We start from the raw sequence: 22,526 nt of genomic DNA, 5'->3' as shown, positions 1-22,526 counted from the left end.
AATAAATGACGAAACAGCTCCAAATGACGAAAAAGTTGCTAATGTAAATTGGACATAACCTTTACAAAGATGCAAAGTAGGTTGGCGAAGGTGGTCAAGCAATGGAGATATCGCAATAGTCGATAAAACATCCAGTTTTTCCATTTTTATACATCCACCATACTATGGGGGTATATTAAATTGTTCATACCGTGTGAAACTACTCGAAATAATAATTTTAGACCTTACAAACTATATATTCTTGATCAGCGTGCAATTCTATATCGATATAGCCGTGTCCGTCCGTCTGTCCGTCTGTGGAAACCACCCTAGAGTCCGAACGGATTGAAGTAGATGAATTGGTTAAATCTATTGTATGTACGTAGGACTTTTGGTACTGAAAACGGGCTATGTAGGTTTACGTTTTCGTATAGCCCCAAAACAAAGAGACGCGTAGTCGTTTTAAGGAATTTTTAAGATATTTGTCCCACGGATTTTTGACCACCGAATTGTTTGTAATTTGGTATTTTGTATCTCCAGAGGCTAAAAAACATGTCAACCAAAATTGGTTTATAAAGGTCCACGTTTTGGTATAGACCCCATATAACGCCCCATATACATATAGTACGCGTCACTTTAAGATATTTTGAATGTATTAGTCCCATTTGACCACAGAATCAGTTGTAATTTGGTGTTTCGTGTTTCCAGAGGCTAAGAAACATTTCTACCAAAAAAATGTCCACGTTTTGAAATAGCCCCCATAGGACGATATCTCCCGATATTCGGAATTTTGAAGGTTTTAGCTATATTATCCTACCAAAATGGCTGAATTTGGTATTTAGTTCTCCTTTGGGATACAAAACTTTTTCCCAGAAATTTACCGGTATCGGTCAATCTTTTGATGTACCCCCTATAGAGCCTCATTATAACACCCAAATGGCTGAAATTTGGTACTCAGTCTTCGTTGAGGGTACAAAACGTCTTCATATAGCCCCCTCCCGTTTTCCGGTTTTAGACTCATTATTTCACCGAAATGGGTGAAATTTGGTACTTAGTCTTTTTCTGGGCTACAAAAATTTCCCTCAGAAATTCATCGGTATAGGTCCACGTTTTGATAGAATGGTACATTTCGATTTTCGGTATTTCGTAGGATTTAGCCTCATTATCAATGATGATATGTCTGCTTCTATTGAACATATTCCAAAAGAAGAGCTTGATAGTGAAGGAAGACCGCACACAAGAAAGACCAAATACCAAATTTCAGCCATTTGGGTGGGATATTGAGGCCACAACCCTCAATATACCGAAAATCCGGGATCGGAACGTTTGGATCTTACAATCCGTGACCTACGTTTTGACTTACATAGTCTTTAAACATTTTTTTTTATTGTTGTTGGCGTTTTTTATTGTTGGACTGCAGAATTTTACATCTTTGTGTTTATTTCAGCTTTAGTCCATATTTTGTTGTTATTCAAACAATTGAATTACAACAAAATATGGACTAAAGCATAATACACACGGTCCAACAAAACTGACAGTCATCGAGGTCTATTTCGTCAATATCAAAGTCTAGCTGAATAAATACTTTCCTAATCACTAAATTATACCTTAAATGTTGTATTTCAATCATTTTTAGCTAACAAAAAGTTTTTATTTGCCAGAAAATTGCCGTAAAAGTACGTTGACTGTCAGTTTTGTTGGACCGTGTGTACTATGCTTAAAGCTGAAATAAACACAAAGATGTAAAATTCTGCAGTCCAACAATAAAAAACGCCAACAACAATAATAGGCATCACCACGGCCTTGTTGACCAATGCGTAATGCAAAAACAACTTTCTTGTTGTTTTTACCCCCGCTTATTGAAGCAACACTCCTATGTTCGTATTCTTTGCGAAGCAAAGACGACATAAAAACAGTGGTGGATATAAAATTCTTTAGTTCGACTCAAATTGTAGGGTAAACAGCTTTAGGGCCATACAGCAAATTTCTCATTTTATTTAATTTGCTAGATGGCTTTATTGACCTGTTTATCGATACAGAGTCGGCGAAAAAGGGAACTGATGAAGTTGTTTGGTGACAACTGAAACTATAGTATTCCCTACCCTTCGCCCGCAACTAATCAATTTCATATCCACTTTAAAATATTTTGTTGTTATTCAAACAATTGAATTACAACAAAATATGGACTAAAGCTGAAATAAACACAAAGATGTACATTTTTTTTATAATTGTTTGATCCCTCTTTTTCAAAGTACCTTGAAAAATCTGAAATAATACACTATGAACTAATCACCTCACTTATTCATTTTTTATATTTAATTTATAATTTAACTTCAAACTTGTACTGATTAACCATTAAAAGCCGCAGATTTCAAAGTGCTGGCTTTCAATGTGCGATTCTTAAACATATAACCATCCTTGTCGTCAGTGTCCATGGTAAAGTCATCAACCTTTTCGCCGTACACTAATTCTTCTTCGGGACTACCGGGATTCATAATCATACCGACTTCTTCGCGTTTCCTACCATCAAATGCATCTAAGCTGAAAGAAAAAAAAAAACAAACAAAAACAATTTCATTATTTTCCCAACAAATCAAATTCATGCTATTTACTTGAAATGGAAGCCTTCCTTGCCGGCAGCAAAGTCATGATGTTTCTCGATTTTTAGTGGGAGGATAGAAGACACAGAGGGCAGGACACCAGCAGAAGCGGAGGCTGAGAAAATGGCCAAAACGACACACATCAACAACTAGAAAAAAATAAATTATAAATTTATAAATTATAAATTAAATTATAAATTATAAATTAAATTAATAAATTTATAAATGGTCATTTTTGAGATATTTTATATGTGTCTATAATATTTTATTGTAGAGTAGAAAAGAGACTTGATATTTCACGGTACACGAATAAAAAGTCAACGTTTTCTGTTTACTCTCAGAAAATCTCTATTTAGAAGACATTATAGAGGTGAGAACTGGGAGTATACTTCTCTTCTTTATTTGCCTATTCGTTTTACGAATTTATGGTGATCAATGCAGTTACATAAAATGTATTACAGTATGTACGGTATATATATGTATTTATAAGTTGTTGATTATTTCAGCAAATGATTGTCGATTTCTGCACTCGCTGAGTAGAGTTGCAACATCATTTATACCGGTCCATTCCTGAATATTGTTTATCCAAGACTTCTCTTTTCTTCCCCTGGACTGTCTTCCCTCTATTTTGCATCGGATAATGTTTTGGAGTAGTTTGTATTTGTTGTTTCGCATGATGTGTCCAAGATATGCTGTTTTTCGTTTCTTTATTGTATGTATAAGCTCTTTTTCTTGATGTATTCTTTGCAGCACTTCATTGTTCGTTACAAACTTGGTCCATGGTATTTTTAGAATTCGTCTGTAGGTCCACATCTCGAAAGCTTCAAGCTTCTTCATGTCGGCTGCCTTCAGGGTCCACATTTCGACTCCATATAGCAAAACTGACCATACATATGTTTTCAGATATCTTAATTTTGACTTTATATTGATATCATGACTCACAAAAATTTTCTTGTATTTTATGAAAGCTTCTCTCGCCATTTCAATTCTGCTCCTTATTTCGTTTGAAATGCTCCACTTGTCATTTATTGTGGCACCAAGGTATTTAAAACTATGTACTCTTTCCACGTCGATATTTTTTATTTTTAAAGGCGTTTGATTACCCATACTCTCTTTGGAAATAACCATGTACTTAGTTTTTTTAATGTTTATCTTTAAACCGTAGCTTTCACTGCGTGCTGCCAGTCTATGTAGTAGGTATTGCAGTCCTGCAAAGCTATCAGCTAGTATGGTTGTGTCGTTTGCATATCTAATATTGTTGAGAAAAGTACCATTTATAAGAATTCCTTTTTTGATATCGTTGATTGATTCTTGGAATATTCTTTCGGAGTAGACATTGAACAATAGGGGGGATAATATGCATCCTTGTCTCACACCTTTAGATATTACTATGTCTTCTGTACATTCTCCATTTACATCCACATGTGCAGTCTGGTGCCAATACAAGCTTTTTATGCATCGAATTTCATTCTGTCCAATACCAATGGACGTTAGAATCTCTATCAATTTATCATGTTATACTGTGTCAAAAGCCTTCTCGTAATCGATAAAGCATATGTATACAACTTTTTGAACAGTTTTGCATTTTTGGACTAGGATTTGTAGGGATGAAAGAGCTTCACGTGTTCCCATGCCTTCTTTAAAACCAAATTGGGATGCACCCATAGCTTTCTCACACTTCTCATATATTCGCCCATGAATTATTTTAAGAAAAATCTTCAAAGCATGGCTCATTAAGCTGATAAGTCTATAGTCACTGCAGTGTTTCGGTTGGTTTTTCTTTGGAATCGTTATAAACGTTGATCTCAGCCAGTCAGTTGGGTATTCTCCGGTCTCATATATGTAGTTGAATAGCTTGATCAGGATATTAATGTTATCTCCTTCTATTAACTTTAGTATTTCCGATGGAATCTCGTCAGGACCACATGCTTTTTTAACTTTTAAGGATTTTATCGCTGACTCAATTTCTTGCTTGGTTATAGATGTTCCTTCTGGCGGTTCATTTCTCATCATCTCATAGGTAGATCGGTTCTGGTCGGTAAACAGGAGCTTTATGTAATCTTTCCATATTGCCATCTTTTCCGATATATCAAAAATAGGTTCATTTTCATTGTTGTATAGAATTTTTGGTATTGATTTGTGGTATACGCCTGCCATTTCTTTGATTTTCTTGTGAAGATTGAAATCGTCATTTAACTGTTGCAATCTTTCAATCTCCTGGCATTGTCTGTTTATGAGATTATTTTTCGCATTTCTGATTGCAGATTGTATTTCTCTATTTAATTCGTAGTATATTTCGTAGTTTCGATTTTTATGTTTTCGACGTTCCTCCATCAAATCCAGTATCTCCTTTGTCATCCATTCATTCTTTTGTGTTTTTTTTTTATGATTCCTAGATTATTGTCGGCTATGGATTTTAGCGTATTTTTAACAGAATTCCACATCTGTTCACTATCTGTAACTTCAATTCTTCGAAATTCTTGATCAATGATCTCTTTCATTCTTGTCTTAACTCTTGGTTCCTCCAGTTTTCCAGTATTGAGTTTTCCACGTATTGTTCTCTTTGGGTTTCTCTTCAATTTTGCTCGTATTTTTGTCATTAACAGGATATGGTCCGATGGAACATCTGCCCCTGGATATGTGGATGTCTTCATTACAAACGAAGAAAAGCGTTTATTGATCAATATATAATCTATTTGGTTTCTTATTATATTTGTTGGTTTATCTAGAGGGGATTTCCAGGTATACAGTCTTCTTTTTGGCAGGCAGAACATGGTATTTGTAATTTTAAACCCATATTCCTGACAGAATTGAATAAGTCTGTCACCTCTATCATTTCTCTCGCCTAGTCCAAATTTGCCTGTTATGCCTGGTACAATATCTTCTCCAACTTTGGCATTAAAGTCTCCTTGGATGATATTTATATCATGGGGTTTTGTCATATTTATTAAGTATTTTACATCTTCGTAAAAATCTTCGACTTCTTCTTTACCCTTGTCTGCAGTGGGCGCATATATTTGTATAATATTTAGTTTTAAGGGTTTTGTTTCTAACTTTATAAGCATTGCTCTATCAGATTTTGGTATGAATCCTGTTACGCATTGCGCTATGTGGCTTTTCAAAATGACACCTACTCCGTTTCTATGATTTCTATTTAGGTTTCCTGAGTGAAATACTTTGACATTTTGAGATACAAATTCTCCATTATCAGGCCACCATGTTTCGCAAACTCCAAGTATGTCAATATTCATTCTGTTCATCTCGTTAATGGTGTTAGCTAATTTTCCAGATTCATATAGACTTCGCACATTCCAAGTACCAATATTCAGGTTATTTTTTGTTTTACCTCCGGGGATTCTTAGCACCCTCGTTTGGCCGGAGACTGAGGGCCGTTCATTATTTATGTTCATAAAGGGAGTATACATACTGGAAATAAAACAAAAAGTATACACTATAAGGACTTTAAAAGACAACGGCACCGACGTAGTCCTAAAATTTTATACTGTTTTAAATTTGTCGAGAAATATGAAAAGTATTGGAGGAAGTACATATTACAGAGTATAATTTGACTACATCTGTATACTTACTCGTATTGTCAAAAATATATGATTAATTTGCAGCACAGTTGATGTCAAGTTTAAAGTCGTTTTGAAGGGTCTAATCGTAATTTGGACCGACTATAGTGTTAATGCCTTCAGAACAATGCAATATTTATTGAACGTTTGTGGCATAAAACGTCCAATACTTTAGCTTATGAACAACATCTAGAAAAACATTTCTTGTGATTTTTTGTTTTTCAAATTGTTGATTACATTAATTCAACAATAAATGAACTCGTTTTTGTAATGAGCTATTCTGATTATTATAAAAGTTACAAACTTATTATTGTGCTTAAAATTTGCAAAAAATATATATATCAACCATTTTTCATGATACAACTTATGTTCCACTGCAGTGATGTCCGTTAAGATTATGTTAAACTGGTCTCTTTGTTTCACTTCGAATAAGTTGCAGAGATACAGCGTACGTTAGGAAATAAACCCTATTTTGCACTCTTCTAAAATGTCTATTGAACGAAAAAGGAATTATTTTTTTTTTATAAAGGCAGAAGAGTTGATTTAAATCGACTGCATTGAGCATAGAAACCAAAATAATTGTATTTTGGGTAAAATAGGACGCTATGGAATAAATAAGTAATTTCAATGGATTCATAATATTTCTAGGCATTTTCCTATTTCTTCTTCGACTTTGGGAAGACAAAAGAAAAAAAACTGATCTGGTACCGATTTTTGTTCCTCAAGATCTGAACAAGTAAAAAGGTTTGCCGAGCCTCGAACAGCTTAAAATGAATTTTCACAAAATATTACTAAATCTAAAGTTTGGACCAAATCTGTTGCTCCGTTCCAGAAATATCGTGCCTACCATTTTAGCGAAAAAGTTTGAACTTTTATGGTGAAGGTGTCGAATGTAGTGGACCATCTTCGAACTTTATCCAAGACTCGCTGAAACATTACAAAGTTGGACCAACGCAGAACCCGTCTCGAAAATTGTCGTGCACAACAGCCACTCCACATTGTGGCAGTAGTGGTTTTTTATAGCTTCTACGCAGTTTTTCAGGAAGTATAGACTTGCCCCTGAATAAAATATAATGTCTTAACAAGGGCCCCGAACACAACCTGATTAAAAAAATTAAAATTAAAATTTTGTTTGGGTCTACCCGAAATTGACCAAATTTTGGACCCAATCGGCTGATCCGATCCGGACGGACTCCAAATTGTCTGAGTCTGATTAAAAACACACTTGGGGACTAAGAAATTGGTTTGGATGAGGCACATTTTCGTCCTATGAAAATGTCCTTTAGGCACACTTTGGGTATAAAAATGTAGATTGGGAAAGTTATGTTCATTGATTTTTTTGTGAAAAGAAGAATTCTTTACGCGGCTTAAGAGTTTTTGTATATGTACATGTATAGATAGAAGAATTCAAGACTGGTTGCCAGAGTTTTGTTTGCTTCTAAACAATTTAGGAAAATATCCACGATAGGAAACCAGAATTTGGAATTTGTAAGCCAAAAAAATTGGTATACGGACATTTAGGGAAATAACTACAATTGGTTTGGAATATTAATACAAACAAAACCGTGGTTAGGAGTCAGAAGTTACCCATCAACATACCACGATTGGTCAATTAACAAACTCACGTCTTGGTGCTAGTATTTGTATTTTAACAGTCCGTCGTGTGGAAAAATAATAACACTGTGCCTAATTTCATGGTCATGGAAAATTTACCATATTCTGACACCGCAGCGTGATTAATGACCAACAAAGAGGACATGCGTCTCGACGTTTTTCCCATCACTTCACAACTCCTAAATTCTATCTGTCCATACAAAAAAAAAAATACAAGTGGATGACGCCATGATGTCCCAACGTTCCCTCTGCATGAATCAATTCTCATCTAATCACATCTTCTAATAAATTACTCAAGAAATTAGAGTGAAGAATTGAAGCTGTAATTTTGAAAGGATCTAAAGACCTGGATACATAAGAAACCTCGCCGCCTGGCTTCCTTGCCTTGCTTTATTTCTGACATAATAAAAATAAAAGAATATAGAAGAAAAGGGCAATCTAGTTCGAAATTGGGTCGGCCTTCTTTATTCTTTTATTTTTATGTCAGAAATAAAGCAATGCAAGGAAGTCAGGCGACGAGGCCTTAAGGTCTGGGTACATAAGCTGCCTCGCCTGATTGCCTTGCTTTCCTGCTTCATTTCTGATATTATAAAAATAAAAGAATAAAGAAGGCCGAGAAAATTTCGAACTGGGTTGCTCTTTTTTATTCTTTTATCAGAAGCAAGCAAGGCAAGCAGGCAAGGAAGCTTATGCAGATAGGCCTTTAAACATTACATGGACACATGTATTTATTTAACGCAATTTTGGCCGTGGCGATTTAAAACATTATTTCGGAAAGATTGGATTTACTAAGAAAATATTTAGTTGTAGTATCCACAGCGCTACAACCGCTTTGGCTATATTCTCTGTGCTGAAATAAATATGTAGTTGTAAACAAAGGAAACAATATTTTTAAGATATTTTCTTATATTTTCTAAGGTTTTCCGATTGTATTAGCTTTCTTTTGTCATTTAAGTACGTTGGTCTTACCGAAGTGATATCACTGAATTGAATTATACTTATATACTCTAGTTGTGATTTTAAGCCTACTTCTGAAGTATATTGACGAGGATCTCCAATTTGATACATGACACCAAAAATAAATGGAATTATTAATAGACCCATTGTTTTGAACATATGTATATTAACTCCTATTTATTGTTGAAAAACGGGAAAATTGGTCATAAAGTCTTATGATATGTCAATGAAAAAATAGCAATGAAAATTATGTTATCAGTAATATAAGTCTAAAACAAGGTTTACATAGTAGGTAAATAAAAAGTTATCGCTAACATGAACTTTCAAAATTTTGGTCGTTTGTGCTTAAAAAATTCGTCAAAATGTGTCCAGATTTTGCATATTTTTTAAATGTATTGGAGTATAACAAAAAGAGTGTCGAGAAGGTCGTGAGAATTTTTTTTTTTGATTGTTGTCCTTTATATTGCGCAAACAAAACTTGCGTATTGCTTGCGCATTAATTAAAACAAATTAAATTCGGTTTTTGGTATATTTGTCGTTACATGGTAATATGGTACAAAATTATAAGTCTTTAAAAAAATCTCAGGATCATATATTGTTTACTTCTACAGTTACACTGTGATAAAGCTAAAGAATTTTTAATAATTTGAAGAGCACCATAAAAAAATAATTTTTTAGTGTATAAAGAGTAATATTTTTTACGCATCAAAAGTGGCAATTTTAAAATGGAACCGTCAACTTCAGGTAGATATCCGAATCTTAGAAAAATATATTTATGGCAAAAGAAGTTTAGGAACATTTTAAAAATTAATTTAAAATGTATCCATTTTTCCCTATTTTTGAAAAGTATTTAGAGTTAAAAAAGTAGCGGAATATTTTATATGAAGTTTATTCCAAAACGAGAATATATAGAGACTAGCAAAGTGCCCGCTACTTCGTATGCGTTAAATATACAAAACAAATAAACAATATATAATATAGAATGGTGGAAACATTTTGTGTACTTATACGTACCACTTTAGTCCGATTTTCGTCACGCCTACACATTAAGAGCAGTCCACATTTTTTGAGATATTTTAATTGAGGTTCTCAGCGCAAATACGGCCTAACCCAACAACCGCCATCCTCATTTCTAGCTCTATCTGTTCCCCCAAAACCAATTATAGAACTATTTAGTATTTTACATGTAAATGCATAAATGCGAACCTCCTCCTAAATTCCCTTCACACAATAACAAATTGTTCCAAATCCTGTGTAAATCGGACGTTATAAGCAAATGATAACAGTAACCTTAATTCCAAATCTCACGAATCCAGATCTATCCGTTCAACCAATACAAAATTGTACCACACATGGAACCATTTCGTACCCCTTAGTGTACCTAATTTCACATTTTTTTAATTGTACAAAATGTAGTTCTTTTCGTACTCATAAGTACGAATTTCAAAAACTACTTCCATATCTCAATCCTACACTCCAACAGTAATCTTAATTCCAAATTTCTTGATTCCAACTCTATCCGTTCGCTCAAATCCAAATTGTACTAAACTTAGTACTATTTAGTACTTTTCCTACCCACAACTAAAAATTTCCAAAATTTTATCAATCCTACAATTCAACAGGTATTTTAATTTCAAACTTGAGTATGGCAGCTACATCAGATCACCGAAATCCAAATTGTACCAAATTTAGTACCATTTAGTACTTTTCGCACCCATAAGTACAAATTTTCAAAACTACCTCAGTGCTATGTTCAAACAATAAGCTTAATTCCGAATTTCAGGATTCTAGATATATCCGATAACTCAAATCCAAATTTGGTACCATTTAGTACTATTCGTATCCATAGTACGAATTTCTAAACCTACATCTATCAACACTCCAACATTAACATCACATAAATTAAAATAAAATATCCGTTCACCCAAATGCAAACTGTATCAAATTTGGTACCATTTAGTACTTTTGTACCCATGAGTACGAATTTCTACAACTACCTCAATCCTACACGCCAACAGTAATCTTAATTCCAAATTTCAGGATTACAGCTGCATCCGATCACCGTAATCCAAATTGTACCAAATTTGATACCATTTAGTACTTTTCGTATCCAAAGTACGAATTTCCAAACCTTCCTCTTTCAACACTCCAACAATAATTCCGAATTTCAGGATTCCAAATGTGTCCGATCACATAAATTAAAATTTGGTACCATTTAGTACTTTTCGTATCCATAACTATAACTATTCCGAATCTCGGGATTCCAGCTATATCCGTTCACCCAAATCCAAATTGTACCAGATTTGGTACCATTTAGTACTTTTCGTACACATAAGTACCAATTTTTACTAAATGGTACCATTTAGTACTATTCGTATCCAAAGTACGAATTTCCAAACCTACCTCTATCAACACTCCAACAGCAATTTTAATTCCGAATTTCACGATCCCAAATGTATCCCAACATTGAAATCTAAATTGTACCAAATTTAGTACTATTTAGTACTTTTCCTACCCATAGCTAAAAATTTCCAAAACTTTATCAATCCTACACTCCAATAGTACTCCTTATTCCAAATCTTGGAATTTCAGCTATATCCGTTCACCCAAACCCAAATTGTACCAAATTTGGTACTATTTAGTACTATTCGTACCCAAGAGTACGAATATCCACAACTACCTCAAGCCTACACGCCAACAGTAATCTTAATTCCAAATTTCAGAATTACAGCTGCATCAGATCACCATAATCCAAATTGTACCAAGTTTAGTACCATTTAGTGCTTTTTGTTCCCATAGGTCCGAATTTCCAAACCTACCTCTATCCAACACTCCAAAAGTAATCTTAATTTCGAATTTCAGGATTCCAAATGTATCTGATCACCCAAATCCAAATTGTACCAAATTTGGTACCATTTAGTACTTTTCGTTGCCATAAGTACGAATTTCCAAAAGTATACCAATCCCACACTCCAATAGTAATCTTAATTCCAAATTTCACTATTCCAGCTCTATCCGATCACTTAAATTCATATTGTACCAAATTTGGTACCATTTAGTACTTTTCGTACCCAAAAGTACGAATTTCCAAAATACCTCTATCCTACACTCCGACAGTAATCCTAATTCTAAATTTCAGGATTCCAGGTCCATCCGTTCCCCCAAATCCAAATTGTACCTTATTTGGTACTATTTAGTACCTTCCGTACCCATATGTACGAATTTCGAAAACTACCTCCATATCTCAAACCTACACTCTAACAGTAATAGTAATTCCAAATTTCAGAATTCCAACTTTATCGGTTCGCCCAAATTCACATTTTACCAAATTTAGTACTATTTAGTACTATCCTTACACATGAGTACACATTTTCAAAACCACCTCCTAATATCAACTTATCTTCTAAACCTTGATTTTCATTCCAAATTTCAAGATTTTAGCTCTGTCCGTTCACGTTATACCAAATGGTACTAAATTTAGTAACTTTTATTACTTTTCGTACACTTATAGTTCGAATTTCCAAAAACCCTTTGGTACACCTTTCTAACTCTAAATCAGTGAACCTCATTCCAAATTTCAGAATTCTAGCTCTTCGCGTTTGCTTAATACTAAGGGTACCATATTTAGTACCTTTTAGTACTTTTCGTACTGTTCTAGTTCGAATTTCCAAAAACCGAGCCTTATCTGACCTATTCGGACCATGAGTGACCCTCACCCAAAATTTCAAGATTCTAGCTCCAGCCGTTTAGTCTGGGCGTTGATTACACTGCTCAACAAAATTGAAAATGTTGAATGTTTCAGACGAAGTTGCAGTTGTTTCTAGATGAAATCGGCGAGTTATTTTCAAATCCGGTCCCGGTTTTTCTCCATCAGCTCTTGTTTTTGATATATAGCTCCAAATCGGTTTTTACGAGTTTAACCCAGACTTTCGTTATTTTTGGATACAAACAAATATTTTTTGTGGGGTTTTCGACATTAATATATTAAGGAGATGTTGTACGCTCGATAAAATCGTTTTTGAAAAAGTTATGGTGAGTATATATCAAAAAAATATAGAAAATATACGACGGACCTTGTAAAAATTGCTTATTTTGAGTACTTTAAGCGGTAACTACGTCATCGGGGGAAGTCATAGGATCTTCATATGGCAATGCGGATATGCTTAGGGTGTCTACTATATAGTCCAGTATTTAGATGTATAATATAAAGTTCGTAGCGCCCATGATTCGGCCATAACCTAAAAAATCATCATGAAGACTGCCATTGAAAAGTAAATGGCTTATGTGGTAATGATATCACTGGTAAATTATTTCCCTTTAGCAGTCTTCATTGCGATTTTTAGGTTATGACCGAATCATGGGGACTATGAACTTTATATTATACATTTGAATACTGAATTATATAGTAGACACCCTAAGCATATCCGGAGTACCATATGAAGATCCTATGACTTCCCCCGATGACGTAATTACAGCTTAAAGTACTCAAAATATGCAATTTTTACAAGGTACGTCGTATATTTTCTATATTTTTTTGATATATACTCACCATAACTATTTCAAAAACGATTTTATCAAGCGTACAACATCTCCTTAATATATTAATGTCGAAAAACCCACAAAAATATTTGTTTGTATCCGAAAATAACGAAAGTCTGGGTTAAACTCGTAAAAACCGATTTTGAGCTATATCTCAAAAACAAGAGCTGATGGAGTAAAACCGGGAACGGATTTGAAAATAACTCGCCGATTTCATCTAGAAACAACTGCAACTTCGGTTGAAACAAAAGTCCTGTTGACCAGTGTTATCAGTCAGTCAGTCTGAGGCATCATTACTGAACTCTTTTATAAGTATAGATGATGTTTGATAGAAATATTTTCAATCCCTTCAAAATGCACAATTCACAATTTGAGCCAGTTTAGTTGCAATATATCCATAAAATATTCGAAAACCTCCAAATTTGACTGTACCTCTATATGGGGGCTATACGAAAATATTGACAAATTTTCACACTAAAATATTGACCTAACTTAATAATTTTTTGCCAAATATTAGCTTAACCAATAATTTATTATTTTTGTTATTATTGTTAGAATTTATTATTATTGTTATTATTATTAGAAGGTTTTAGATTCATCAATAAGAAATATAGGCAAAACCGTAAAAACACTTCATAGTTTTTATGGTACCCATTTATGAGGGCTTCGAATATACCTCTCCAATCCCTCAATTTGCACCAAAACTGTGTTCCGTTATACTAATTAAAGTGTAAACATTCGAAAAATATTAACATTAGATCACTCAAATGCTTCCCTGAATTAATACCCGTTTTTTGGAATCTTGCCCCAATGTGCGTCGTAATGAGTTTTAATGCCAACTTTGTATCGATTTTATGCTTGACAATTCAAAAACAGGTATTTTCTACCTCACTTCTTCGGTCCAATATCAAACCGAGTAGGATTTTAAATTTACCAACAGATTTTGTCTGTAACCTTTCTTTTCTCTTACGGACTGTCGGATTTTTGCGCCCATTGATACTGTTTCGGATTTATTTTCGTCCATGTCCCCTGCTTTTATCCTAAAGAGCTCTAATTACAAAAGTTACAAAAATGGTTAAGTCGAATTCTCCCGCTTATTGAGACTTATACATTAAAAATGAAAAAATGGGAAGTATTACCGATTATTGCGATATCTCCGTTATTTGGCCACCTACGCCAACCTATTGTGCATCATTGTAAAGATGGGATTTTCTACTTTCATAGTCAAACTATGCTTTTGGAAAGTCTCCAACCATAGCCGTGATATTCGTCATTATAATTTAAATCGCAAAAATGAAAATTTGGGATTAATTTGGAACTATTGTGATATCTTCGTTGTTTGATCATCTACGACAACCTACTTTACCTCGTAAGAAAGGTGAAATTTTCTTCTTTCATTGTCAGGTTTTTGATATACCCCTTATAGAAGAAATATTCCCTTAATAATCTCAGTGGCATCCAACCAATTTGTTTCCTTCAAAAATGTCATCTTTGATGACACCACAAAACAAAGAACCCTGCGAAAGTGGGATATGATGATCTTTTCAGAATTCTTCGATTATTGAGAGTTGTAATAAACAATTTGATATTGTGCCAAAAAACATTGGGTATGCATTGACGAACAAATGTGTTCTACCAAAATTTTGACAAAATTTCAGCAATTTATGCCCGTGAAGCCCCACAATTTCTAACACATCCTTTGTGGCTGTAAAGGTTTTTCCAATTATACAACCAAGCTGGCGATAACGATGTAATTCCTCAAATGTCTGACATAGGAAGATCAACCAGTGTGGTCATTAATTAATCAAACACTAAATTCCAACAAGGTGACACTTTGGACATTTGGACATTTTTATTGGACATTTAGAATCGCAAGGGTAAAAATTATGTAAATTACTGGAATTTAAGTCCGAATATACAAATGCACTGCTCCAAATGTATACAAAATATATGTTTATACAACAATAACAATTTTTTATCCAAATTTATATTAACAAACATTTCTTCTTCTTCTTTATTTGCCTATTCGATTTTCGAATGTTGGCGACCAAAATGCAAATATAAGTATAATGTTACAATAGTTTGAATTATTCAATATTGTTTATAATATCGGGAAAAGTCTCTCTGTTTCTAGCTTCGCTTAGCAGGTTTATGACGTCACGTATGCCGGTCCATTCTTGGATGTTGTTGATCCACAGAAGTTGTTTCCTCCCTCTTGTCGGCCTTCCTTCAAAGTTTACACGGATAATACTTTGCAGCAGTTTGTATTTTTGATTTCTCATAACGTGTCCCAAGTATGATGTTTTTCGTCTCTTTATGTTATTCAACAGCTCTTTTTCTCTGTGTAATCTTCTGAGAACTTCATTATTTGATATGAAGTGTGTCCGCGATATTTTTAGGATGCGTCGATATGTCCACATCTCAAAGGCTTCGAGTTTTTTCATATCTACGGATTTTAAGGTCCATGTTTCCACGCCATATAATAGGACAGACCATACATATGTTTTAATATATCTTATTTTAGTTTTTAAGTTTATATTATGGCTTGTAAAGACTTTTTTATATTTAAAGAATGTGTCTCTAGCCATTTCAATCCTGCAGGCTATTTCTTTAGAAATGTCCCATTCGTTGTTGATTATAACTCCCAGATATTTAAAGCTTTGGACTCTTTCCACATTTATTTCATTAATTTTTAATGGGGCCGCATTAGTATATGTATGGCGTTTACTGATGACCATGTATTTCGTTTTGTTCATATTAATTTTAAGACCGTATTTTTCGCTGCAAGTGGTCAGCCTGTTGACGAGTTCTTGCAGTCCTGACATATTATCAGCTATAAGAGTGGTGTCATCGGCATACCTTATGTTGTAAATGAACGTTCCATTTACATATATTCCTTTCCGGATATCATTTATTGATTCTTTGAATATTCGTTCAGCGTATATATTGAAAAGTAGAGGGGACAGGACACAACCTTGTCTAACACCTCTAGAAATATTAATATTTTCAGTCAGTTCGCCATTGACGTTGACTTGCGCTGTTTGGTGCCAGTACAAACTTTTTATGCATTCAAGCTCCTTGCCTTCTACTCCAATGGACAATAAAATCTCTATCATTTTGTCATGTTGGACCGTGTCAAATGCTTTTTCATAATCAATAAAGCATATGAACACGTCCTTCTGCGAATTTCGGCATTTTTGAACTAACGCTTGTAAGGCGAATAAAGCTTCGCGGGTTCCCATCCCATCTTTAAAACCAAACTGGGTGGTCCCCATTGCATTTTCACATTTCCGGTAAATTCTGGAGTGAATAATCTTTAGAAATATTTTGAGTGCGTGGCTCATTAGACTAATTAATCGATAGTAATTACAAAATTTTGGACGAGTTTTCTTAGGAATGGTTATAAAAATGGATGTGAGCCAATCTTTGGGATATTTACTAGTTTGGTAAACATAATTAAAAAGTTTTGTCAGAAGGTTAATGTTTTCACCATCAATTAACTTCAACAATTCGGAAGGAATCTCGTCTGGTCCACATGCTTTTTTATCTTTTAGCGCCTTTACTGCTGTTTCAACCTCCGATCTTGTGATAGATGTCCCAGATAATTGTTGATCTACCGGCCTTTCGTAGATGGACCGATTTTCGTCAGTAAAAAGGATTTTTATATACTTGCTCCATATGTTTTTCTTGTCTATAGTATCCAAAACAGGTTCATTATGTTCATTGTATAGTACTTTAGGTATTCCTCTGTTGTATATTCCAGCAGCTTCCTTAATTTTTTTATGAAGATTGAAGTCGTCATGTAATTGTTGCAATCTCTCTATTTCTCTGCATTGATCATTAAGATATTCATTTTTGGCATGGCGTATATTAATCTGTATTTCTCTATTTATTTCGTAGTACAGTTCGTAATTCGTATTCTTATATTTTCGCCGTTCTTCCATTAAGTCCAGTATTTGGTTTGTCATCCAATCTTTTCTTTGTGGCTTTTCTGTATAGGACAGGTTATTGTCAGCAATAGTTTTAATGGCGCATTTTATGGATTCCCAAATATTTTCTACATTTTCATTGTTGACTGAGGTTAGTTCGTGGCTTAAAAGTTGTTTCACATTGGCTCGAACTGTTTGATCCTGTAGTTTCTGTATATCAATCTTTTTCTTTTGTTTGGTCCGCTTAGCATATGCAGAAATTTTAATTCATAATTTAGACATTAATAGGTTATGATCCGATGGCACGTCCGCCCCCGGGTATGTCGACGTCTTTTTTATGCTTGAGATAAAGCGCTTGTTTATAAGAATATAATCTATCTGATTTCTAATAACATTGTCATTTCTGTCAAGTGGCGATTTCCATGTATACATTTAAAAAATTAAAATACCACAAGTTAAAACCTTATTTTACTAGAATTTTCTATTACGTTGCCAGGCAGGTCCGCCTTTTTGGCGGTCAACAACTTTTCTCATCTAGAGGATAATTTTAAAATGTTTGTCAGCTTTGACTATAAACACATGTCTTATGTACCTAAAAACTATCGATAAATAATTTTTTTTAATCAGAAAAAAATTGGCCGGTTAGAGGGTTAACGTCGGCACATCAACAATTACACGTTTACAATTTGTCAATTTGTCCACAATGTGCGACAAAACATGTACAATTATTTTCTCTCTGCTTATTTATAACTAGATGACCCGGCGAACTTCGTCTCGCGGACGGGTATTGAAATTGATATATTGATAAATATTCATTCTGATAGCTAGTGATCACGTTGCAGTTAATTCTTTGATCAGATGTATTAGGACGACGTAGAATGTTTGAAGTACTAACGGGCGTTTCGAGTAATTTGTAAATTGTGCATTATGCATTCAATGTAATATTGTCTGGTCCTCATATATTTATGTAAGTAAAAGATACTCAAGTACCACGTTGAGTTTATGAAAAGTTTTCGGAAACAATATTTATTATTTTTTTGTGTCGAAAGAAAATGTTTTATTCAATATCGAATATTTAAATTTTGATATCAAATGATTCGGCAATATTTAAGAAATACGGTTTTTATTCCAGTTGAGGCAACTTACACAATGATTTTTGATCCTTTAAGAATGTTACGTGGATTGTGTTCTCAAAGCCGCACAGGGGGAAAAATAAGCCTAAAGTTGCTCAAAACTCCAAATATGTATGAAAATAGTTTTTTATTAAAAAAATTGTTGATAAAAAGCAACCTAACTCTTTTCTACATTAGCTATAACTATCCGCAACTTTGTAAGATTAACCAATCCAATGCAGTAGTCGATTGAACTCAGACATACTGAAAACAAAAAGTACAAGTTCGAATACTAAGAAATTAGGTGAACATATTAAAGTGATATTATTTTCGCGAAAATGTATATTTTTCAAAATTGATTGTTTTGTACATGCTCCAAACAAGATAGGCTTTTACAATTTTCAGATTGTTTTTGCGTCTTTATTCTTTAATAATGGTGAGACATATCCTCTTTCATGAATATTTTTTTATGATAATTTTTAAGATAACTAAAAGTTCAATATGGAAAAAGTCGATTTCCCCATCGTTTCCCGACTATAGTTTCTTCTGATGTTTTATGCGCTTAAGTCTCAAATATTAGATTCAATCATAAAAAAATTGCGCATATTTGCGCCATTACTAAAAAATCTATTTTTCTCAACATAGCCTAAAAATATTAAAATTTTGAGGCAAGATATTTTTTCAAAATGTAAAATGATTTTGGTTTCAGCGTTCGCCAGGACTTCTTATTTTATTTGTTTTCTGGCGTATTCACCATAAAAACTAAATTTGTATATACGACATTCGAAAATGCCAGAAATCGGAAGGGAACTTCAACCTATGTTTACCCATTTTTCTACATTGATGTCAACACAGCTTCCACGTAAATGGTCGTCATTATGGGATTCCTCCTAAAACACATCATTTTAAAGAATTTCAGTCATAATATATAATATGTTAACAGTTCGCGAATTCTTAAGGGGTGAAACTTGGATTCAAAAACATTTTTGGTTTTTACCATATATGGAAGCTACAAGTACATCTGAACCGATTTGATCTAAATCCTATCAGCATAGTCCTGGTGAAAATTTAGGATACATTTTATCAAATATAATCATGATCTGAGGTATATTGCGGCTTTTGTGCAGCTTTAAAAAAATGTGAAATAAAAAATATATGTTGGGACTACAAATAAATCTGAACTGATATGGACCAAGTTAGGAATACTTTGACATCGGCTAAGTTTGGATGTTTTCCGCTTCTATCAAATGTATGCGCTTTTTGTATATGATTTATCTAAACTCGGATGCCAATATAAGTTAGACCTACGAGAGCTTAGGTCTGAAAAAAAAAATTAAGATCGTCTAGATCCTAATTAAGATCTTCTAGATCTTGTACGCGTTACTTTGTCGAAAAAGTACCGCGGACCCTTTTAAAACCGGAGTTCAATTATCAAAATTGAACTTAAGTGACACTTATCAAAAGTTTCGCCGCTCCCGAATTAAAAAAACCGTTTGTTGATTTAAGACGACTTTATTCACTGACAGTTGGTAAAAGAGTGAAGTTAATGTTGTGTTACAATCATAAACTAGATTACAAATATTTGCTTATTTGACATTATGATTTTCCATGAAATCATGTCACTTAGCTTTTAATAATTTGTTGTTACCAAATTCTATTAAATTTGTCTGCACGCGTCGAGCGTTGCATTGGTTGACCGGAAATTGCATTTCTTGGGTTTATTGAAATCGGACAGACGAAATGTCCGCAAAGCAGTTTCATTGAGTTGGCTGCTTTTGCAACGGAAGTGTATTTTCTGATTTATTAAAATAATTAATTGGAATTTAATATTTGGGGCAGATGAATGTCTGCAATGTGCTTTAATTGGAATTGAGTTTAACAGAGTATGCAACTTTATTGTTGCTGAGCTTTAGTTTTATTAGGTAAAACAACATATTATGTGTTAACTCCTCCCCCTTTAAAAACGATTGTCCTCAATCGTTAGAAATATGGTAGGTCATCCACTTTTTGTGGCCCTGGTACTTGAACTTTGTTTTGAGTGATTGGGAGGATCTGTGTTAACCCGTGACTAGGGGCAATTGTATGAAAGACTACGTTTTGTCGTTTTTTCATGAAAAACCCAGTTATCAATAGACATATAGCAAAAATTGAAAACAGAGAGAAAATTGTATATTTGGTAACAACTGCTTCTGACTTGAGTTCATGGATGGACTTAGTATTATTAATATGCAAATGGTTTAACATTTCCAATGATAAAAGATTTATAAATTCATCTTCGACAGGCGTTTGTTGTATTGCTGGTGGATTAATTCTTGATAATGGAGCTTCTAAATTTTTGTACAATTTGTCATTAATGCGTAACGTTGCATTGTGGAATTCTATCAAAAATGTTCCATTTAAAGTCTTGTTATTTACTGTTCCACTGAAATCATTAAGAAAAATGACACCGGGTGAAATATTTTCTATCGGAGGAATATGATACGCGTTAGTTATTGGACAGGATGAATTCGCTCCGTGTAGTAACGGTGGGATGCAAGTATCGTTGGAAATATTTACCAATTGGTCATTTTGACAAAATTTTACATGTTTTGTTACAACGCATTTGCTTTTTACGCCAAATATACTGTTATTATTTTTTATAATTTCATTAAACTTAGTACTTATAATTCTATTATTTCTTTTTACAGGTCTGATTAAAAAATTATGGAATATTTCTTTGCTAGTTAGAGGGATTACAATAATATATAAAAGTTTTTTCTGATTGTACAATACTTTAATTTTTGCAAATTCTAGGGCTTCTTCTATTGATGTAATAATAATGTTATCTTCTTTTATTTTTTCGAATGCAATTTTCATTTCTTCTTTATTTAACAAAAATGAGTTTACAATATTTTGTTTTGCCCATTGCATTGCGAATTTAATATTAGTTAGTTCTTCTTTTGTGAATCTAAGTTTTATCTGCATGCTGAGTGCAGCTTCATTTACATAGTTAGTATCTTGTTTTACTACTTTTGATATTTGATTTGTAATTTGGGTAAGGTTTTGTAATCTCTCTGTGAAAATATCATTTATGATTATTTGTTGATTATTATTTCGGATTGTTTGGTCTAAATCATTTTTAATCAATTCAAAATCGTCGTGATCTGGAGATCTCGCGATATATTTCCAGGCTGTGCCTATCATATTAATGGCTCTTTTTTTCCTGTATGCTTCTACTGGCTCTATGGATTCGAGGATACCGTGTATTTGTGATATTTCGTGCGTAAGGAGTGGGAAAAAAGGATTGGATTTAGGTATGGCTTGTGTTATTTTCCATTGTATGTCATTAACGAGGTTCCTGTATCTGTCTATGTCTATGATGTGGATAATGTTAAATGTTCCATCCTGTACTTTAGCTGGACCATTGTGAATTGGTACAAGATATGACTGTGTGAAGTTAAAAACATGCATGTTGATTTCTGAAGAGGTGCAAAGAAATGCTAGGGTTCTGTAAAAAGAAATATAAAGAAGGTCTCAGTTTTTAATGTTGCTTTTATGTACTACTTTTCCTGATTCTGTAAGAATAGTTGTAGAATGGTTTTCTTTTACTATCTCTTTTTTAAATCTTGGAGACAATTTGGTCCCTAGACGCTTATGGATTTTTACATAAATTTCGTCACCTGGGTCAAATTGTTTGATTGGTTCCCGATTTTTATTATGGGTTTTAAGGTCAGCTACCTGTTTGTCTCGTAATCTTTGGATATTATCTTGTCTTGCTTTATCATACATTTCGGGGTCTATGCTAACTAGTCGTCCGAAAAATACCTCGAGTGGTCTTTGTCCTGTTGTGCTATGTATAGTATAATTGTATTCGTAAATTGCTCTGTCCAATAGTTCAAGAAACGTAGGGTATGTCCGTTCAGTTCGAAGGCAACGCATAATTTCAGCTAGGGTTGAGTCAAATCGCTCAACCTGACCGTTCACGACACTCGCGTATGGTGGAGCTTTGTAGATTTCTATTTCCAATTGGTCTTGTAACATAAAAATTATTGATGCCGAATTAAAGGATTTCTCATTGTCAAAAACTATAATTTTTGGAACACCGAATAAAAATACTAATTCTCGTAAAGGTTCTCTTATATCTTCAATGGCTCTTGACTTAATAATTCTACCCTGCGCGTATTTTGAAAATTTATCCAATGCTGTGAGGACAAGTTTATTCTCCGTTTTGAAAATATCAAT

General features: G+C 33.6%; 1 protein-coding gene across 1 annotated transcript in view; it reads right to left on the bottom strand.

Moving 5' to 3' along the window:
• Window positions 1–2,323: 2,323 nt before the first annotated feature.
• LOC141388554 (uncharacterized) overlaps window positions 2,324–22,526 on the bottom strand; it is an 81,294-nt gene continuing 61,091 nt past the window's right edge. Inside the window, exons 2-3 of the mRNA XM_073958476.1 lie at window positions 2,592–2,728; window positions 2,324–2,520 (exon numbers count right to left, since the gene is read on the bottom strand). Of these exons, the coding sequence (XP_073814577.1) occupies window positions 2,328–2,520; window positions 2,592–2,728 (330 nt within the window). The 3' untranslated portion in view covers window positions 2,324–2,327. The remainder of the gene's footprint in view (window positions 2,521–2,591; window positions 2,729–22,526) is intronic.

The sequence above is a fragment of the Musca autumnalis genome, unplaced genomic scaffold (genome assembly GCF_047663935.1).
Source record: "Musca autumnalis isolate F117 unplaced genomic scaffold, ASM4766393v1 scaffold_1, whole genome shotgun sequence".
NCBI lineage: Eukaryota > Metazoa > Arthropoda > Insecta > Diptera > Muscidae > Musca > Musca autumnalis.
This window is presented reverse-complemented; position numbering and strand designations above follow the sequence as displayed.